General features: G+C 41.4%; 1 protein-coding gene across 4 annotated transcripts in view; it reads right to left on the reverse strand.

Moving 5' to 3' along the window:
- The window catches only part of pcbp4 (poly(rC) binding protein 4), a 120,751-nt gene that overhangs the window by 46,079 nt on the left and 54,329 nt on the right, over window positions 1-20,343 (reverse strand). For all 4 annotated transcript variants that reach the window (XM_067504609.1, XM_067504611.1, XM_067504610.1 and 1 more), the window contains exons 4-7: window positions 11,697-12,027; window positions 11,227-11,250; window positions 9,476-9,508; window positions 1,581-1,697 (exon numbers count right to left, since the gene is read on the reverse strand). In XM_067504609.1, coding sequence (XP_067360710.1) covers window positions 1,581-1,697; window positions 9,476-9,508; window positions 11,227-11,250; window positions 11,697-11,831 — 309 coding nt within the window. In that variant the 5' untranslated portion in view covers window positions 11,832-12,027. The remainder of the gene's footprint in view (window positions 1-1,580; window positions 1,698-9,475; window positions 9,509-11,226; window positions 11,251-11,696; window positions 12,028-20,343) is intronic.

A 20,343-nucleotide genomic window follows, 5' to 3' on the forward strand; every position in this document is an offset into this window, starting at 1 on the left:
CTTTAAGAGCGGCAGGACTATTTATTCTTGTTGACCATGGCCTTAGTTATAACTGAATTCCAGATGGAGTATAGTGGCATATTAGAACAAATAATTAGGTTATTATTTTGGCAAAACTACAGTATGAAGGAAGAAATGACAAAGCTTGAGATGAACATAAGACCGGTTCTTCTCCATGGGACTGATACTGATGCATCCCCTTTAAAATCTCAATAAAATGGTGGAAATGACGCAGGAGAGATGGTTGTACTGCAAGTTTGTAGACCGAAATACTGTTTTGTATACTGTTTAACCCTCTTCAGATGTTATTTGTTGTTATCTCTATTATTCAAATGGGTCAGCAGGTCCCTGCTCCACATGCTAGAAGGCTCAGAAGGCCATTAGCATATTATATAAAGCGCTGCTCTGCTGTTTGGCTTAGCAGCTGACCAGCACTCACCTGGAGCAACTAAGTTGGGGTTCAGTGTCTTGCTCAAGGACACTTCACAATGTGACTGGAGGAGCCAGGGATCGAACCAAAAATTGGGACTGGTGGCTGACCCCTCTACCTCCTGCACCGCAGTCTCTTAGCCATCGTCCCTGACGATCACTACAAACACCTTATAGACTTTAAAGGATATTATCAATTGCCAATCTGGCAAATGTATCATTTACTCGTTGTCAAGAATTTTCTGTCTCACTCATTATATGTCCATAGGTACAGATCCATTTTTATGTGCCGTGATATGTGATAACACTCTCATCTCTTCACAGAGTTGACTGCTATCACCTCATCTGTCATCGCAAACAAGCAACATATTTTAAAAAATAGCAACTCACTAATGATGCTTTATAAAAGTTTTATCCTTTAATTAAATTAGTGAAACCATGGCCCCCCAGAGACTCCTGAGCTTCTATCAAAGATTGTTTGGAGCTACACTATAACTGGAATAAAAATGTGGGGGACTGGGGAAAGTAGACTTACCTATTTTGGAACTTGGCACAAACCTATTATTTTGGGTAAAGTCACCAGGATGAAGACAGGGAAAGTTTATACAGTTTGTACATGTTCATCATTTAGTTACAACATGACATCTGACTGAACTTCTTAAATTGGACATTTTATTGTGGGAAATACACCGTGTGAAAACTAAATTGCTGGTTTTGTGCGTCGTACTTGACAAATTGATGAACATCCTTCCTTTTTAACTGAAGCTGTCATTCCTGGTCCTCAAAAGCCTCTGTTCCCCCCTCCCTGTCCAACCCACAGCAAAGGATTATCTGAACACACCTGATCCAGATAATCAGCAGTGGGCTAGTCAGAAAACTACCAGGACCCAACAAACTGCTAAAAAACTTTTCTAATTTTCAAAGTAATTTGATGTATTGTCGTTGAACTTTGGCTTTAAATTAGTAAACCTGTGTTAAATGGTCAAAATGTAACATTGTAGTGACAGCGATCAATGGTTTAGTCACCGTTAACTGTCAGGAAACACACAGGGATTCCTGCCTCTGTGTGTGTGTATGTGTGTGTGTGTGTGTGTGTGTGTGTGTGTGTGTGTGTGTGTGTGTGTGTGTGTGTGTGTGTGTGTGTCATGTACCTCTTCCAGTTTGAAGGTGATCATGGTGAAGGCTCTGAACACACAGTCAGTCGGCCCCGTGATGGTGATGATCCTCTCTGGACAGGAGCCCTCCGAGATGTTGATCCTAGCACTGCTCTGTGGGTCCAGAAAGAGATGGGAGGGGGAGGGGGAGGGGGAGGGGGGGCATATTTGGGGGGAGGCAGAAGGGAGAAGAGAAAGGGGATGAGGGGACAATGTAGGAGATGAAGGAAATGAGGTAAAGTGGGGAGCAGATCAGAGGTGAGTCATAACAGAGGGAGAGAAACAAAGAGGGGAAGGTGGGGTATAATGGAGGGGGGGGGGGGGGGGGGGGGGCAAAGGAGAGAGAAACACATTAGTGGGAGGGAGGGATATGTGGACCAAGACAGAGAAGAGGAGAATCATATCCAGTGCACACTGCTCCCCACACCCTAAAGGAGATACACCTGTGATGCTGCAGGAGAGAGGGATTATGAGGAGGGAGGAGGGAGGAAGGGGGGGGGGTCAAGCGGATGAGTAGAGTGGTGTAGTAAATCAATGTTTTCAGGAAACTGAGGTTGATTGAGGGGTAAGGAACTAGAGCAGAGGAGAATATTGGGGGAGATTAGGGAGAGAAAGATTAAGATGATTCAGACGAGGAAATGGGTAAAGATTTATTAAAGGAAGAGGAAGAGGAGCAGGAAGAGGAAGACAGAAAAGTGAGGGAAAGGATCAGGAGGAGGAGACAGAGACAGGGTGGTGAAGATATAGAGAAGGTGCAGTAATAACCATATGATGAAGGACGGAGAGGACGGGAGTCAGAGGAAAATTGAAGTTAGAAGAGACGTAGCAGATAATAGATGATGTGAATCCTGCTGCTGAATGTGTTTGTGTGTGTGTGTGTGTGTGTGGTGGTGGTGGTGGTGGTGGTGGTGGTGGTGGGGGCAGTACTGGGTTATTCTCCTATTTAGAAACTTGTACTCTGGCTTCATTAAAAATAGCTTCTGCATCAAACAATATTCTCCTTTGTCTCGTCTGCTGACGTGAAGACACAAGCTGAAGCTGCGTGACAACAGCAGCAACGCAAACCTCCTGAGTTCAACTTCAAATCTTCTCCGCTACAAGTAGAAGAACCACTTTAAATTCTTTACACAATGTGAAATGTTGTGAACTAAAAATGTTTCTACAAAAAAGTTTTGTTTATATACAGATTCAAGGAGATGATCCCTTCAATTCATTCTCATTTTTTTAAATGAATTCCCAGGTTTAGTTTTTGTAATATCCTCTTCTTTGGTTTTATAAAACCAGCCCTTGGTGGTGGACAAGTAAGGAACCATAGTAAATACTGAGTTTGAGAAAAAAGCTGTCAATACATTTAGTTTATGATGTGTAGTTTTTATTTATAATAATTTTTCGGATTAATTTGTTTCTCTATTTGAAGCCTTTAGACCTCGGCTAAATTTAGGTTTTTATAACCAATGAATTTTTTTGGTCTATATGATGACTTTTGTTTGCAAAGTGTGTGTGTGTGTGTGTGTGTGTGTGTGTGTGTGTGTGTGTGTGTGTGTGTGTGTGTGTGTGTGTGTTGGGGAGCTTCATAAACTAAAAATTTAACCAAAAAAAACATCATTTCTGACTATGGAAATTGATCTGCTATATAGCACGTTTCTACCTATTGCCACTCAAAGTGCTTTACACTGCTTCTCATTCACCCATTTACACACACACACACACACAAACACACACACACACACGGATGGGGGAGCTGCTATGCAGCTGGCCAACACTCACTGGGACCAACTAAGTTGGGGTTGAGTGTCTTGCTCAAGGACATGTGACCTGAGGAGCCGGGGATCAAACCAACAACCGTTCTACCTCCTGCGCCACAGTCGCCCCATATTTACATTGAACAACAACAGTCGCTTCATTTCGTTTATTCCCTTATTAACTAATTGTTCGTAGCAATTGAAAAGCAAATGTCAGAGGCTGCTCACCAGGCAAATGAGGTGGAGATGAAAGGAGAAAATATTACTGTCAGCTCACAATTGTGCTGCAAATTACAAACTTTCCAAATGAAAAATGTAAGAAACATAAATTTAAGTAAATGATCTGAGTAACTGTTCCACCACTGACCAACATTTTACTTTGCATCATTTCCTCATAAAACATCAGACGTTCTTACAGCCGCGCTTGGAAACAGAAATGCCCTAATTTTTCCTGCTACCCAAAGACGTCAGGTGTAAAACCTATAAATCTGAAGTGTTTTGACTAAGAAAACAATGCAGACGTCTGTTAATGTGCTTTAGAGCAGATCCTGGTTCACGCCCACGTCTTCTGTCAGATCATTAGAATAATCATTTTAGCCCATTATTTCCATTTAAACAGTTGAAAGGATGTTACACCTTTTTTCATTTTCAGTCGTTTATCAGGCTGCAAATAAACACGAACATTTGGCCCTGATTTGATTTACAATCAAGTCTTTCATTGTCAGCACTGTGTAACTAAAATCTCATCAACACAATGTCTCGCTGCACAATTTTGTCCCTATTGAACAATTTCATCCCTCATTATGTATTTATACACACTGAAGATATCCACACACACACATTTACATAGAGGTAATTCTGTTTGATGCAGTAATATTGCTCTGAATAAACTAAGGATGTGTGTAGATTGATGTGGGCTTGGTCTTTACATGGATGGATATTGAGAAAATTGGCCACTGAGCACAGGTTACCCCCCCCCCCCCCCCCCCCCACCCCCGACCCCCCACCCCCCATTATATCCCTCCGTTTTCATTTTGTGTCATAAAGTTTGTTTTGTATCGACTCATTCTTCATTCTCTTAGCAGTTGTCTTGTCTCTCCTCTGGCCTATAGGACCCGACCCCCCTCCCCGACCCCCAGGGCCTGTAGGTTCAGTAACTCATTCATGGGTCTATGCATTGGCTCTTCCTCCTCTGATCATACTCTTCATCATGCTCTTTATAGTGGTATTGAAGGTAGGAAGAAGGGGGAAGAATGAATAAAAGCGAAAGTAGAAAGAAAAGCTTCAGTAATTAATGAGTTTAGTGTGTGGTGAGCTCAGCGTGTGTCTGTCTCACTTACAGCTGATCTCTTTATTACTAAACACACTCAGACGTAGACAGGAACAGAGATGGATGGATGGTTCATGGGATGGATGAGTGAAGGCTAAGAATGGCAGAGGTAGAACAACGGTCGTTTATCAAGTGAACGAGAAGGCTGCACAGAATCTGTCACTGATATGAAGGTTGGCATCTTTGTGTGTGAGTCCTGCCCACACACACACACACACACACACACTATAGCTCAGAGCTCTTAATGAGAGCTCCGTGTGTGTTTGTATTAGGGATGTTAGAGTGTCTGCTGCCTTTAACCTTGTGTGCACGTGTTAGCAGCTGCACAGCTGCTGATGTACTGGAGGCTGTAACGATCCATTGATCTCCATCAATGCAACATTTAAACAACCAACAATTTAATGTTACTGATGCACAATGTAAACATCGTTGCACATCTTTGTTTTAAAGCCACTTCCTCTAAGCCCACGTTCTTGTGAAATATGACAAATGGCAGCACATTAGCAACTAAAATAGTACAATGATAAGGAACAATGGATGCAGTTTAGAGGGTGTTAATGTGAAAAATGATTCGTGTGCCTCAGTGCCAATATCTTTACTGGCACTTGAAAGGAGCAGTTAGGTTTAGAGTTTGGGGCAAACAGCAATGACTGACGTTCTGAAGGCAGAACGGACTGGCACCAGGACCAGGACCGACTGGATCCGACCAATTGTCCCGACCGAATCACTGACTTTGTAATCGGCTCTACAGTTGTGTGCAACTGTTTTTACTGAACCGATATCAGACTGTGACAAAACGTGTGTATTTGTACACAGTATGTATATAATACTTTTATTTAAAGGTGTAAAATTACAGGTATAGCTGCACTGAAGTTCTGTGTGGACACACCTGCTGGTGTTTTTGTGTGAGTGTGTGTGTGTGTTTCAGTGAGAGTCACTGCCTGTTGCCTCCTCCCATCATCCCCCTACAGACTGGAGCCTCCTCTCATTGTTATGAAAATAGAACAAATATATTCTCTCTGTGTCGGTGTCTGTGTGACTGCTAATAAAGCAGTTTGGAATAAATCTCCTGCTCTCGTCGTTTATTTTCTCAATAAAAATGCATTAGCTGGCGTCTCCCTCTGCTCCTCAGTCTGTTTGTTTACGTCTCTCACCCACATCCATCCATCCCTCCACCTTCTCTCTTCTTCTCATCCTCCCTTTTCATCTTTCCGTCTAATTGTAACTTTGCCCTTCCAGTCAGCCATCCTTCTACCTTCCACTAGCTTCGTCCTTCTCTCCGTCTCATTATCCATCCCTCCACCGTCACCGTGTTTCTCACCAATCACTCCTTCATTCTTCCTTCCTTTCATCTAATCAGTCTCATTGTTAGTAATTTATCGATACGTCCTCCTCCTGTTGTCCATTAATCTCGCTGTCTCACAGCCACTCCACCCATTATTTTCCTTGTCCCTCTCTTCATATCAGTTCTATTCCTTTATTGCAGTTTCCCTCCTCCTTCACTTTGTCTGTTACATTGTATCGTGGAGTTGGCTCCTTCAAGAAGAAATCAAAGTTTAGGTTTGAGACATGTTATGGAGACAGTTGAAAGTCTTCATTTAATTTGCAAAAGGAAGAAGTAAAAATAAACCAGAGAGTGAAAACATGTCCGCTGACGCATTAGGGACAGGTTTTTTTTTTTTTTGGATCGAGGAAACTTCAAAAAGCTCCAAACACTGGAAGCTAACAGCAGAAAATCAGCAGGAAATAATGTTTTGCCAAAATGTGTTTGTAAGGATTTATTAAATTTTTTTAGCAGCAATGACTCCATTTTATAAATTGAAATTGTCACATAATTAGAAACTTATATTCAGCGAAAACTGCATAATTTAATTGATTTTTTTTGTTTTTTTTTAAGGAAATGTATATTTGTAGCTGAAAGTCAGCAAAAAGGTGTAAAAGCACAGGTGCAGTGTTATTTTCACTCTAATCGTTGTCTTTTCAATTCAATGATATTTATTATTATTATTCTAAAGAGATTCTGTTGGACATTTATTGGCCTCCATATGTGAGAAACTGTGGCTGCAGCAGGTGAAAACAATGAAATAAGGCATAGAGAAAGATCATCTCAGTTATCTCAGCGATGTGCAAATGTCTAACATCTCATCTTTTCTTCCTTTTGTCTTGAGCTCACATTTAACGAAAAACAAAGGAGTTGGCAACAATTACTGTGTGACTGTGGGCTGTTGATGCATCCAGGTACATTATAGAATGTAGGTCATCTGCATTTGGAAGCATTCAGAGCCCACTATGCCATTACTATGGGTAGACATGAATTTGTTGTTACGGTCGCAAAGCTACTTTCACCGAAAAGAACAAAGAGAAAAGGAAAAAAGACGAACAAAGCGTGAGGTCCAGGATGGAGAAGCATGGACGACGTGGACTTTAGAGTCTCCATAGGAATAAAAAGGTAAAATAACTTCAGGTAATGTTAAGAAACATGAGTATGACTGGAACCTGAACAATTACGTTAAAACAGCCCTACAGCACCTTCACCGACCTGCAGAGGCCAACTTGGTATCAAGCGCAGGATCTGAGAAGCTTTTTGAGTACACAGAGTTGACATGGACACATCCCGAGTTATAGTTTGTGCAGCTATATGGTTATGTGCATTAATGATATTATCTTCAATGATCCCTGCTGGAGTTGCTTCAGGGTGGATTCAGTCCCTTTTTTCCCCCCAATTTCTCGGCTGGATATTTTACTTTCATCGTGGGACTGATTGTGGACTGATTAGTAAAAATCCACCTTTGATTTTTTTGTGACATTTCACAAATGAGGTTAAAATTCCTCTGATAAATGCCGACATAACTCCAGCTCCTCTGTCTCTCTCTTGCTCTCTGGAGTGTTGATTCATATGCAGACGTCCTCAAAGCGTTTTACTTGAGGACACACATTTCTAAAATAATTTCTCCCTCTAGAATGTATTTATGGCTTATTTAACATTTTCCAGGCGAGCAGGGAAATAAATGCAGAACATTTAGGCTCATTAAAACATAGTGGTACATAGTTTTTTTTTGTTGTAGATGTTGTTGTTGAAACACCAGAAGGAGTTGTGTGACCTATTTGGAGTCTTTCCTCACATGTCTGACTGTGCTTTCTGCTGTAGTGATGTACAGGCTTTTATTCTGCCTGCTGGATGGGAGTAAAACTCACGGCAGGTTTAGCAACAAAACAATAGGAATTTAGTGACACAACACATCATCCTAGTCTCTGCAGTGTGATATGAAGTAGCCATGTAATGATAAATGCATCCTAATGTCTCTGAATTGAGCACAATGCAGGAAAAAGTAAGTTAAAACAATATGTCTATTAGGTTGTTAGATTTTAACCATCTTAATTTTGTCTTTTTTTTTTTGAGATTCATCATCCTGGTTGTGCACAGTTGCCATAGTTACAGGTGTAGCTCAGGGAAAGAGACAGTGGCTAGATGTTAGGATTGTCTTTGTTGAATCTGCGGTGGGCTGCTAAGAGCTCAAACAGTTTGGTCTATATCCCACCTTTCCTGGGATTTCAGACACATTTATCCAAAGCGACTTACATGTAAGTAGCAGACACTAGAGACAACTTGCCCGGGGACACTTCAACTTGTAGCCAGGACGACCAGGAGTTAAACCATTGACCCTGTGGTTTGTGGACTACAGCTTTACCAACTGAGCTACATTGATCACATTTCCGTCGCACACATGCACATTCATACCTTCTCATTGCCTTTGTGCACAGAAAGAATGTGCCTGTGACGGCAGCAGCAGGTTAAGTTGTTCATGTATGTTGTAAAAACACATCAGCCATCAGACACGTTGCCCCACTGATGTTTTATCCATCCATTATCTGGAACCACTTATCCTGCTCAGGGTCACTGGGGCTGGAGTCTATCACAGCTGTCACTGAGTGAGAGGCAGGGTCCACTCTGGACGGTCCTTCGGTCCGTCTCAGGGCCAACACAGAGTGACACACACACAGACAGACACGCATTCACAGTCACCAATTAACCTAACACGCATGTCTTTGGACTGTGGGACGAAACTCGCTCAAGCAGCAAACTTCCCACAGAAAGGCCAAATACAGCAGAGGATTCAAAGCTGTGAGGCAGCAACCAACATGTTTCTTCATTCCAAACATCAAAATTTGATTTTTTTAGGTTTATTTTTAACGTGGAGTTTGTTGCTCTATGCTCTACGACTTCACAGTGCTTCTGTCTTTGACATCACCCCTTTAATAGAATAGTTTCCTTTAAATTTGGTGTTTTTTTTTTCAATGGAAAATTTACTTTGGTCTTGTTTCATATCCTGAGAAGAAGGGTCATACAGAAATCTTTCTTGATTCTCTGCCTGTTTCCTTGGGTAGATGAGAAGGCAGAGACGACAGATAATCCAGAGGGAAGCTCCACATCGTGCTGCCACTGCACAGGCTGCTGACAGCGTCAACATGGCTAAAGTCCCAACAGGCGGCTAAAAGTCCAAAATACACCTTCAGAAAAGCTGCAGCAGATTCTGATAAAAGCCGACTTTGATTGTCAGAGTAATTACATAGAACTAAACATTTAATCATGTTGACTCCGGGTGATTTTCATGCTGCTACTTGGCACAAAACAAAAACATCATTGCTTCTCATCTTTAACAGTCGGACGTAGCCTGGACTTTCGGATTTTTCAGTAATTAGCACGATGCACGTGAGCTGCATTTAAAGGTTTGTGGTGGATTTACTGTAGAGCAATAGGAAATAGGACAGAAAGACAGGTGAAGATATACACAGGATGGGGGTGGGCAGCAGAGTCTTACCTCTTCTCGTATTCTCTTCACGGTTTCCCCTTTCTGTGGAAAGACGAGAAATGTACAAGGTGAGTGTTTTCAGAGAAGGTCCTGCTTATTTCAGCAACACAATACAAAACCACATCCTGCACATATTACAACAGCGTGGCTCCACAATAAAAGAGTCCGACTGCTAAACTGTCCGCAGTCCAGACCTGTCACTCAAAGATAAGATTAAAAACACAACAACAGACGCCCTGTTGAGCTGGAAATTATACAGTGTATCAAGGAAGAAGGGGAAATGTTTCCCTTTCACAGCTAAAGCAGTTGGTCTCCTCAGTTCCCAAACAGAGTGAAGCGGTGATGCAACACACTGGTAAACCCCCCATTTCTCTGAGATGTGTTGCTGACATCAAAATCAAAATGAGCAAATATTTTTCCTAAAAAAAAAAAAAAAAACAGTTTTGTCTAAAGTGGTAAATATTTATAATCCATCAGTTATCAATGGAAACCTTTACAAATATATATATATTTAATTGTGAAGCTTGTGTTTTCCATCCTCCATCATTTTTCCTTCCCATCTACCTCCTGGTTGCCACCTACTTACTGGGGAGTGTATCAGTTGAATTCTTTAGAGGCCCATAAAATAAAAGTTAAAAACACTTTTTTTTTTTTTTGTTTCCTGCATGTTTACCAGGGAGAAGCTGCAGGAGCTGGAAAGATCCAGGTGAGGGAAATGAATCAGTGACGCTTTCCGCCTACTAATCAACAGCCAGTGGGTTGCCCCCGAGCAGCTGCACAGGTGGAGGAGTTTCTCCGCACTAACACCTATGAGAGTGCACTGAATCAACGCTCAAAATATAATTGGGTTTGTTTGCACATGCACGGATTCTGATAATAACAATCTCATATCGAGGCCAGTCCTTCTCACATGAGCCAGTTTAATCCAGATAGGGCGACTCAAGCGTGGCAGCCTTGTTTAATTCTCTAAGAAACCCCGGAGAGCAGCTTGGGGAGCAGACCGACACGAACCAGACAGAGCTGCAGCAGAGTGATGTAATTTTCATGGCGTCTTTATGTCAGACTGAGAGCTAAAAGACCACACGGTGTAAGTGATGAGGAGGGGGAAATCTAAATATATGCTGACAGAAATCAGACCCTATCATGGGTGGGTAAATGTGCTGTGAGGGCACTGGTCATTATCACACTTCACTTGGCTACGATATATTTGGAAAAAAATCCTTCTTCTTTTTTTGGGGTGCATGTCTACAGATAAACTGCCTCACATCCCTGGAGTGCAGCTCCTTTTCAGTAAGCAGAGATTGGAGTGACATGGCCTGACTGGAAATTTTACACACTATTAATGCATATTTCATGGCAGCTTTATATCTCAGCAGCAGGATTATGCTGAACATTATCTTGAGCGGCATGCCAATTTTAGAAAACCACAGTTTGAAGATGGCTCTGATTTTTAAATGTATCATTTAGAGAAATGAGAAGGATTTTCTCTGTGTCATTAGTGCTGTGAAATCACCACAAACTGTATGTAAAATGTTTTCTAATGCTGCTCAATTAAAATGTGGATGGAATTATTTGCATTTTGCTTTAATTTACTCCAATGTCAAAGCCACAGCACTGTGTTCCCAGAGGAATTATTTGTGGTCGAACGGTGGAACCTCCAGGCTTTTGTCTGTTACATGCACGGAGCCAAAAAGTTTTCTGAGAGGCTCAGCTTTTTTCAGGGGTCTGACCTCAGAACAGAAGGAAAACAAACCACTCACCTTGCCAATAATGCTGCCTACTTCCTGTGGAGAAAAGTACCAAAGCAAAAAGTTAAAAGAAGGTTGGAGTCACAGAGTAGTATTCAAAGCAAGAAACAAATATGCTTTCTACAAACAGAAATTGTTTTTTGTAAAACAAGACTTTTCCTTTGTTTTATGTGAAACATAAGTTTCACACCAAAATCCAAACAGGGAGCTACTACTACTACTACTACTACTACTACTACTACTACTACTACTACTACTACAGTGTTCATGGAGGAACATGTCATTTAGACAAACACTGTGGCTCACAGGTGTAGTATTTAAAAGTTGGAGCTCTGCACACAGGAAAAACATACATCGGGTTCTGATACACAGAGTACTTGTTAGTACTTGCTAGTACATGTTAGTAGTCTTTCCGGGGGGTTCTTTAGAAATCTTTAGCGTGCATTGTTCATTTGAATTTGATTCCCACTCCCCCTCCTCACCTTCCCATGCATGAGGAGGCGCAGTGTGAGCGTGACTCCCAAGACGCCTTCTCCAAACTCCTGTTCACTGCTCATGGTAGTGGTGGTGGTGTGGTGGGTGGAGGTGTGGGTGGACTCTGCTGCTGGGAGACGCATGAAGGTCTGAGGCCAAGAGGCGTACAGATCTTTCCAGAACACCACAGAGAACCCTTTGGTGAACCCGGTGAGGAACCCTTGGAGAGCCCTGGAGCTTTGAGAGGGGTGAGGGGAGGTTGGGTTTGGGGGTGGACGGGGTGGTACTGGTAGAGAAGGTGTCCGGGGTTTTCCCCTCGTTCCTGTTTCTCTTTCAGCTCTGTGGGAATGAGACAGAAAACGGAGTGAGGATTCAACTTTTATGTCCTTCATCATCATCATTTGGTGCTCAATTACTTACTTACAATTATTTAAGTTTTTTCCCTATCATAGTTTTACAAGAACAAGAAGAATAAGAAATAATTCCAGTTTGTCGGAATTAAGGAGAATTTCGTTACCATCACTCAGCAGAGACAGAAACTGGAAAAAACAGGACAAAACATGGACGAACAATTAGCAGCACTTATCTGATAACACTGAAATAAAAAAATAGTCTGGAAAGGACCAAAATTATTGTCATTCATCCTGTTGGAAATATGAACATAAGAGGCCATGAAGGATCAAATATTAACCACTGATATACACAAGTGAAGTACAAGACTTTTATATGAACCCTATCTGCCAAAAATAACTAAGTGTAACCACAATTACATAATTGTAAGGAACGTAATCAACGGGTGGACTGAAATAGGACGCAGTGTTTTTGGAAAAGACTGCGTCTGGAATCACTGAGACCGTCTCTATTAAGCCAGACCACAGTTTTAACGGCCTTAACCTTAACGAAAGTCAGAGTGAGAGTCTAAATGTTGTTTCACTGGAAGACCAGATAAAAAACCTTCTCTTGAAACATTTTCTTGATACTCTAAATACTATACAACATATTTATAACCTGCCATTTACAGAAATTAACAACAGACTCATGTTAAAAAATATAAACCAGTCGCAATTATGTTCTCTGCAAAAATGTATTTGCAATTGCAGTTTGTGTTATATAAAAATTTTATTTCTGGAGACGTGGTGGCTTACGGCATAAACTGCAGCACGGTATCAATAAATTGACTGGACTGACACCAGTCAAGACGACTTCAATTCCAGTGCCTGAACAACAAAATAGTTATAAATAGTGCAGGCAAAGACTCTGCTTCCCTTTCTACCTTTAGAAAATCTGAGAACCACAACTGGACCTGCATTCTGAGATCGAAGTGGTCTACTGGGATGGTATCATGAGCTCCTGTAGATATGATGGAGCTCGACCATTAAGGGCTTTAAATTTGGTTCTGGATTGAAGAGCAGCATGTTTGTGGTTGAACCATAACACGGTCATTGAATGCCTCATTAAGGAAGCAGTATGCCACTCACGTTCAACACTCACATTCATCAGTGTGTGCGTTAAATGAACAGTGCTTTGTAATAACACAAATGCTTGTTAACTCACCATAAAAATACTGTCGACATAAATAGTCTAGTGTCATTCATTGGCCTCACCTGACATTGTACATCCTGCTATGACTATAGCGCATGTGCACATTGCAATGTTAATGCTGAAAAACTGAGTTTTTCTCAGGCCCAAGTACAATAACTTAAGTTCTGTATACATTTACAAGTAGAAATGCTTGAAGTATGACTACTTGATTTTTTTCCATCTGCTTGTATAGATAAATATAGCTGGTGTCCTTGGTGTAGCAATGGAAATTCATGGATTGGGTTTTTTCTTCAGAATGTATAATGATGTTTTGGCCATTCACTTTAAATAGAGTGGCCAAAACATTAGAACCACCTCTTGTTATAATGCTGTAGAATTATCACCTTTCTGACAGTTTGAAATGACAGTAAAAGCGAGAATTCATGCTGTATTGAACTGTATTAGATTGTACAGCTGTACGTAATAAGTGGCCAGTGAGTGTAAACAGTATGTGGGTGCATCTACTCATTGCTGAGGCACAGAGCCGAGTGTGATTTGTAGTTAGAAATTGTCTTCATTGTAAACTAGCAGCGTGTTTGGCTCTTTAGCCACGAGGCCTACAAGACATTTTATTGATTCAACATCCTGAGCAGTATTCTGAAAGCACCGCGGGGGTGAGCTGCTCTGGAGGAGTAAGAGTTGTGGAAATTAACATAATTTCTCAAGTGTCAGAAGCTAGTCAACAAGTCAGCGCGGTAATTAAAAAATTAATTGGGAACTATGTTTAAAAAGCTTAGGGGGCTGAATTAAATAAGCTTCTGGCCGTGGAACATTAAAGTATTTCTTTTTACACCAAAACCCCTCAGAAGGAGAAAGAAAACGAGCAAAACAGGGCAGACTTCGTCCACTCCCGCGTACTAAACACAGGATTTTCGGCCTCACGTTGCTTATGCACCCGTGCAGGTGTGGGTCTCACACGTCACTGCAGTCCTGCAGTTTGATAATTTTATGTAAGTTTATTTGAGCATTAGTGCGTTGTTATTTCTGTGGGTGCTATCTGGAGAGCAGCCTTTCAGCCATCTGTCTCTATGCCAACCAGCATCCATAGTGACATAAAGTATGCTGATGAATAAACAGAGGTGTGCATGAATAGGTCCATTAAAAACATGTCTTTAAACATAAATATATATGTGCATGTCGATTATAAGTATTATGCATGGTTCTCCATTTGCTCTGTGAGTGTCTGCCTCTCTCAGGCTCATAAAATATGCACACACTGAGCCAAAGTAGGTCACAAATGTGATGCAGGCTGTCTGGCATGTAGACGAGCAGCATCTCAGGACAACACGCATACACACACACAAAGAGAGTGCTTTTAACTTCAGTGCTACCACCTGAGAAACAGGAATCTGACTAGAGAAGAGCTTGGAAACAAAGCAGATTAAAAAAAAAAAAAAAGAAGACGAGTGGAAGAAGGAATGACAGGAGATTCTTTATACATGCAGCAGCTATGAGAGGGAAGAGGCTAGAGGGCTGAAACGCTTGTCAAAATGAGTGTTTCATCATTTTCAGGTGAATTCATTTCATCAGAGCACGGGTCAAAAGTGTGTGTGTGTGCAATGTGTACAGTCTGCAGAAGCTGTAACCACTATAAATCATGTGAATCCTTGTGTGTTGGCTGCTTGTGTACATTGGAGTGTGTGTAAGTGTGTGTGTGTTTGGTTACGTGAGTGCATGCATTTAAAGGATGCACCTACTCTTTTTGCCTGGAAAGGTGTGTGTGTGTGTGTGTGTTTGTATTTGAGAAAGAGGGACAATGATTGAGTGAGTATTACTGATTTAAATATTTTAAGATGCTTTAGTTCGGGGTTAAAAACCTGGTCTACACACAATCCTCTGTGTCCTGTGTCGTTGGACACACACACTTAACGTCCCTGTGGACCTGTCCTTGTAGAAATGGAGTTCTGGGAATAAGCCATGAATCAGCCATGAGGTCAGCACAGTGTGTGTGTGTGTGTGTGTGTGTGTGTGTGTGTGTGTGTGTGTGTGTGTGTGTGTACACTTTTATTACTCTCACAAGGACAAAAATCTCTGTCAGTCACAATATGGCAACTCATCTCTCAAATAAACTGACCCCCACAAGGTAAAGCATTCAGTTTCAGGGCTCTGATGTGGCTCTGAGTGGGGGTGGAGGACATGTTTGTCATGGTTGTAGAGGACTAGTTGAGTTAAATGTAAGTGGATCACAATAGATTTTTGTGGCTGTGACTGTGTTCTGCATTTTGACCTGAACGCAACAATACGACCGCTGTAGCACAAAGCTAAACTGAACCAGTATCTTAAGACTTTAGCACAGCAGAGTTTGTTTTCAGCTTTACTTTTGTTCGTATCAATTATCTTGACGCAGGATTGGTTGCAGTATTTGTTTCTGTTATTTTTTATGGGCATTACTCATCAGGAAATCCCTAACTTAAACCCTTTATCACATGCATCACATGCACCTCAATATAGAATCAAGACAACGTGGAAAAATCCACAATCAGTGGATTTTAAACAAGTTTCATTAGAAAAGGATCCAAACCAGGCATTTCCACAAAAACCTTCCTACTGAGCATGTGCAGAGGACAGGTGAGCCACGGAAAAAAGCAAAGCAGACTTTAGGATGATGTCATCGCACTGCTTTTAAGACTGAGAAACTGCACTACTGACACCATCTGTCCAGATAATCATATGAAATCACTGATGGAGCTTCTTCAAAGCTCTGTTTTCCCCGGACACACTACAATGAGGTCCTCAGAGTTGTGGTGGAAAAGCTCTGTTTTCAGTGCTGTTGGAGGGTCTCAACCGAGGGAAAAACACGCATTTGCAGAATTATTAGTTTAATATGGACGTAGCCTCACACTGTCCTGAAATTAATTTAACACAAACGTTGGGCTTCAACAAATGAGACTTTGTCAGATTAAACCTCCTGTGTCAGTGTCTCCAAAACAAGTCATGGAAGGTGAGGAAGCACCCAGAGACGCAGGTGGACAAATTCTAGACAAGGAGAGACAGACAGACACAAAGGAGGGAAATCAGAGAACGAAACTGGGAGGCAGAACACAGTCTGAATATATTTCATGGCCATACACTAAATCACTGCATTGGATTTGATTACCAGGTGGGCAGGTCTGATTGATTCTGGCTGACAACAAGTCATTTCTAAAAACTGATTGGATTAAACGCTGAGCGGACAACTCATTTCTTAAAGCTGAATGGATTAAAACGGCAGCCAGCTGATTTAAATCATGTCACTGGTTAATGGTTGGCACCGATGTCAAGGACGGACACTTGTTAAATGATTAAAAAGGAAAAGAAAAATATGCAGTGTCTCTAATTAAAGAGCAAACCTGTGAGAGATAGGAGCACGTGTGTGTGTGTGTGTGTGTGTGTGTGTGTGTGTGTGTGTGTGTGTTCTTTTCTTTTGTAATGATTCTATTCCACAAGCTTCTGTAACTCAGTGCAATCTCTCATGCAACACTTCCTTACTTTTAATGTTTAGACTGAAATCAGCTTCACTGCAGTTAAAGTTACACAACATTTGATCTGTTCACTCCCATCGTTACAGCTCGGGCCTTTCTCCTAGCTGACCTCTCTGTCCTGCTCTTATTAGACATGTCCAACCAGATGTTCCCTCAACTCATGCATGGACTGACCTCACCACAACAACCATTACTGAGGCTGACACATTGTTTGTGGTCATTTTGTGTCTAGTATTAGTGACTTTCCCCCTATTTTGTGGTCGTTGTGTGTCTTTTTGGACATCTTTAACAGTTCCCTGGACATTTAAACCACATGATAATTTAGATCACATATCAAACCTGTACTGTGAGTCTTTGTGTCTTCTGCAATAGATGGAGCTGTCTAAACAGTTTATTTTATTTTCACAGTGTCCAAAAAAGTTTAAAAGAGAATTAGATACAAATTATAGATTCATATACACTGCAATATTCATACCATCACAAGAGATGTGCAGACAGGCAAAGAGCTGTGGGTTCATACTGTCAACAATCATAGACCCAGAAGCTACAATATGGTAAACAAGTCAGGGACACACACTGTTCAGTGTATGCACTGTGATGTGTGTGTGTGTGTGTGTGTGTGTGTGTGTGTGTGTGTGTTTGCGCGCCTGCGTGTGTTGGAGCATGAGTGTTTGCAGTTATGCGACAATGTGTTATTGTGCATTTCAGGAATGCACCAGTCAAATGGTGCGTTCATGTGTCCTAGTGTATTACAGTTTGTCTTTGTGCATGGAGGTGTTTTTTTCCATATACTTTGAATCAGTGGGTTTATGTGTGGGTGTGTGTTGCAACTAACAGCATCAGACAATGATGTCATGGCATGAGATGGCAGATAGAGAGAGCAGGAGTTGACATCACCGCCCATCTATGTGTGTGTGTGTGTGTGAGAGAGGCTGAGGGTGACACCAGACTCTATTTAAAAACAGCATCTACTGTAGCAAGAGGAAGAGGAGGAGTGAGAGATAGAAAAGGAAAGAGTGTATATGTTAGAAAAAGAAAAAGAGAAAAAGGGAGAGAAGAAAGCATAAAACTTGGATTTAAACATGATTCTTCTAAACATGTCAAACGGACACACACAGACTCAAACAGAGTGGGTGAGAGACAGAGCAGGAGAAAGGAGAGGGAGGTCACTTTGTGCCATAGGCTTCTTCTAATGACTGTAATTACAAGGAGGTCTAACACTGTAATAGAAGCCAGGATGCTAAAGCTAAAGCCGTTCAGATGGAAGCCAAAATGCCAGCATGGTAACATGAAGCCTAAAATAGAAACTATGAGCTGACAGCTGCTCCAAGAAAGATAAAGTTCCAACATTTAGTGCATTCAGTATTCATGATTCACTTTGGGTTAAAGTTGTCATTGTGGTTAGAGGCTGGTCTTTCAGGCAGAAAATGCTCCTGAACGAAGCCAAATTCACTGAACGTCTTAAAGCTAAAATCATCTCCCAAACTACTAGAGGCCATGTCTTACTTTGAAGTTTTAAAGTTCTGCTTTATCACTACTTGTTTCGCTCTAATAGCTTCAGGAAAAACGCTGAAGGTTTTATCTGAAGGTTAAAAAACAGGTCATGTCACCACAGTTTTCTTCTAACCTTAACCAAGTACTGGTACAGTCTAAACTCAACCATGAAACTGTTTAATAATGTTGTTCTGCAGGATCCGATATTTTTATTATGGTTATAATCATGGTGAGTATCATGATACATATAGAGAATATAATATAAAGGTAATACTGACACAGAAATGTTCTAATTTTAAGTAGCAATTTTCTAGTAGCAAAGCATAGAATAGAATAGAATCCAACAGGCTTAATTGTCATTGCATAAGACTACAAAGAAACTGTGGGTTCTCCTCTGAAAACTGTGCACTAAAAAAAAGCCTCAGTCGTTGTAAATGAGGTGGCATCTTGGGCTATGACTTCACAATTTCCACAAATTAAGCCTACACTCTGTATTGTACCTGAACGCATCATATACAATACACCAGAGCAGCTGCTGAGAGTTTGCCAACGCCCCTACAAGAGAAGGAAAAGAAATATTTATCAGGATAATATCAGGATCCTGTTTATAATTCAGGCATTAAAAAACTGAAGGGACAGAAAAGGTTTGCAGAAATGTAAAACCTAAATTTGATTTGTTCCCTGATCCTGATGAGTCAGTCTAAACTAATGATGTCCACTTTTATACCGGTTTACAAATAATTTAATATTGTGTTAAAAAATCCCTTTGTGAACTGCTATTTATTTGTAGTGTCTAAAGGATCATCCAGTAACAATAACTGTTCCTCCCAAAGTCAACTTAGTATAATAAACCAAAAAGACTTGATTTGCTGCCTGTAAATCATTTAAAAGGTTTAAAAATGTTATTTCTTTTGTTTTTGTTACATGATGGGGCACTAGATATGTCTACACACTCACCTGAGGGGACGTGTTCTGATGTTGAGCAAATGTTGGACCCCACAAGTCCAGACCGGAGTTTTTAGTGATGGCATGGTTTAAGGTTAGTGTAGGTTTAGGGTAGTATTGTGTGTGTGTTTGACAGAAAAATGACAGTAGTGACCTTGTCATATTCAATCATTTCTGACCAGGAGTACACACACACACACACACACACACACACGCACGCACACACACACACACACACGCACGCACACACACACGCACACGCACATAGAAAAAACACAAAGCCTAACACAAATAGAGCGGAAAACATGTGCTGCCTGCAAACACAGATAGGCCTGCCAAAACAACTTACACACTACTAGGCTTACAGGACGCACACACGCACACACGCACACACACACACACACACACACACACACAGAGGAAAGGCTGACTCTGGCTTAAACACTGTAGCAAATGCAGCTTGGATATACAAAAGGATACACACACGTGACTCACTCAGTGTCCAGACAAAGATTGCATTCATCTTCACACACACACACACACACACACACACACCCTCTACCTTTTCTGACAGTCAAGTCAGAAAAATAAGAAATGCAGGCAAACAAAGAGAAAACAAGAAGAAAAAAGATCACATTATGGAAGGAAGATGTGTTTACACCACGTTTCTCTGCTTCATAAAACGCCTGTAATTCTTTTGCTGATGACTCCTCTTGAATCAAATGTCTAAACAATCCTGCGCACGTTTCAGCAACTTGCACGACCTCAGACCACAAAATTCTGATCTAAGTCCTCCGAGCAACTGCACCCGAGCCTCACCTCCTGACTCATCTCAGCACAGCCTCCCTAGCTCCTTTAAAGACGGCAGATACGAGGTTTCCCCGGGACAGCGGTGCCATTTCCCAAAGCCTCGCAGCCGCCTGCGAAGCTTAGTCAGAAATCGCAGCCCCAACCAAAGTGTGAGGATGCATACATTTCTTCTGGCCTTTGATTATGAGCGTTCTGTGTGAGAAATGACTCTTCTGTTAATCCACACTATGACTGCAGGAGAAGAAAGGGAAGCAGGTCAGAGTCAAGGAAGGAAAATGCCACAGACACATATTTGTGTTTTCAGGGACTTCAGCACACGGACATTAAACACTACAATTATTTTACACTTCAACAGAGCAGCCAG

Source organism: Channa argus, chromosome 5, assembly GCF_033026475.1.
Source record: "Channa argus isolate prfri chromosome 5, Channa argus male v1.0, whole genome shotgun sequence".
NCBI lineage: Eukaryota > Metazoa > Chordata > Actinopteri > Anabantiformes > Channidae > Channa > Channa argus.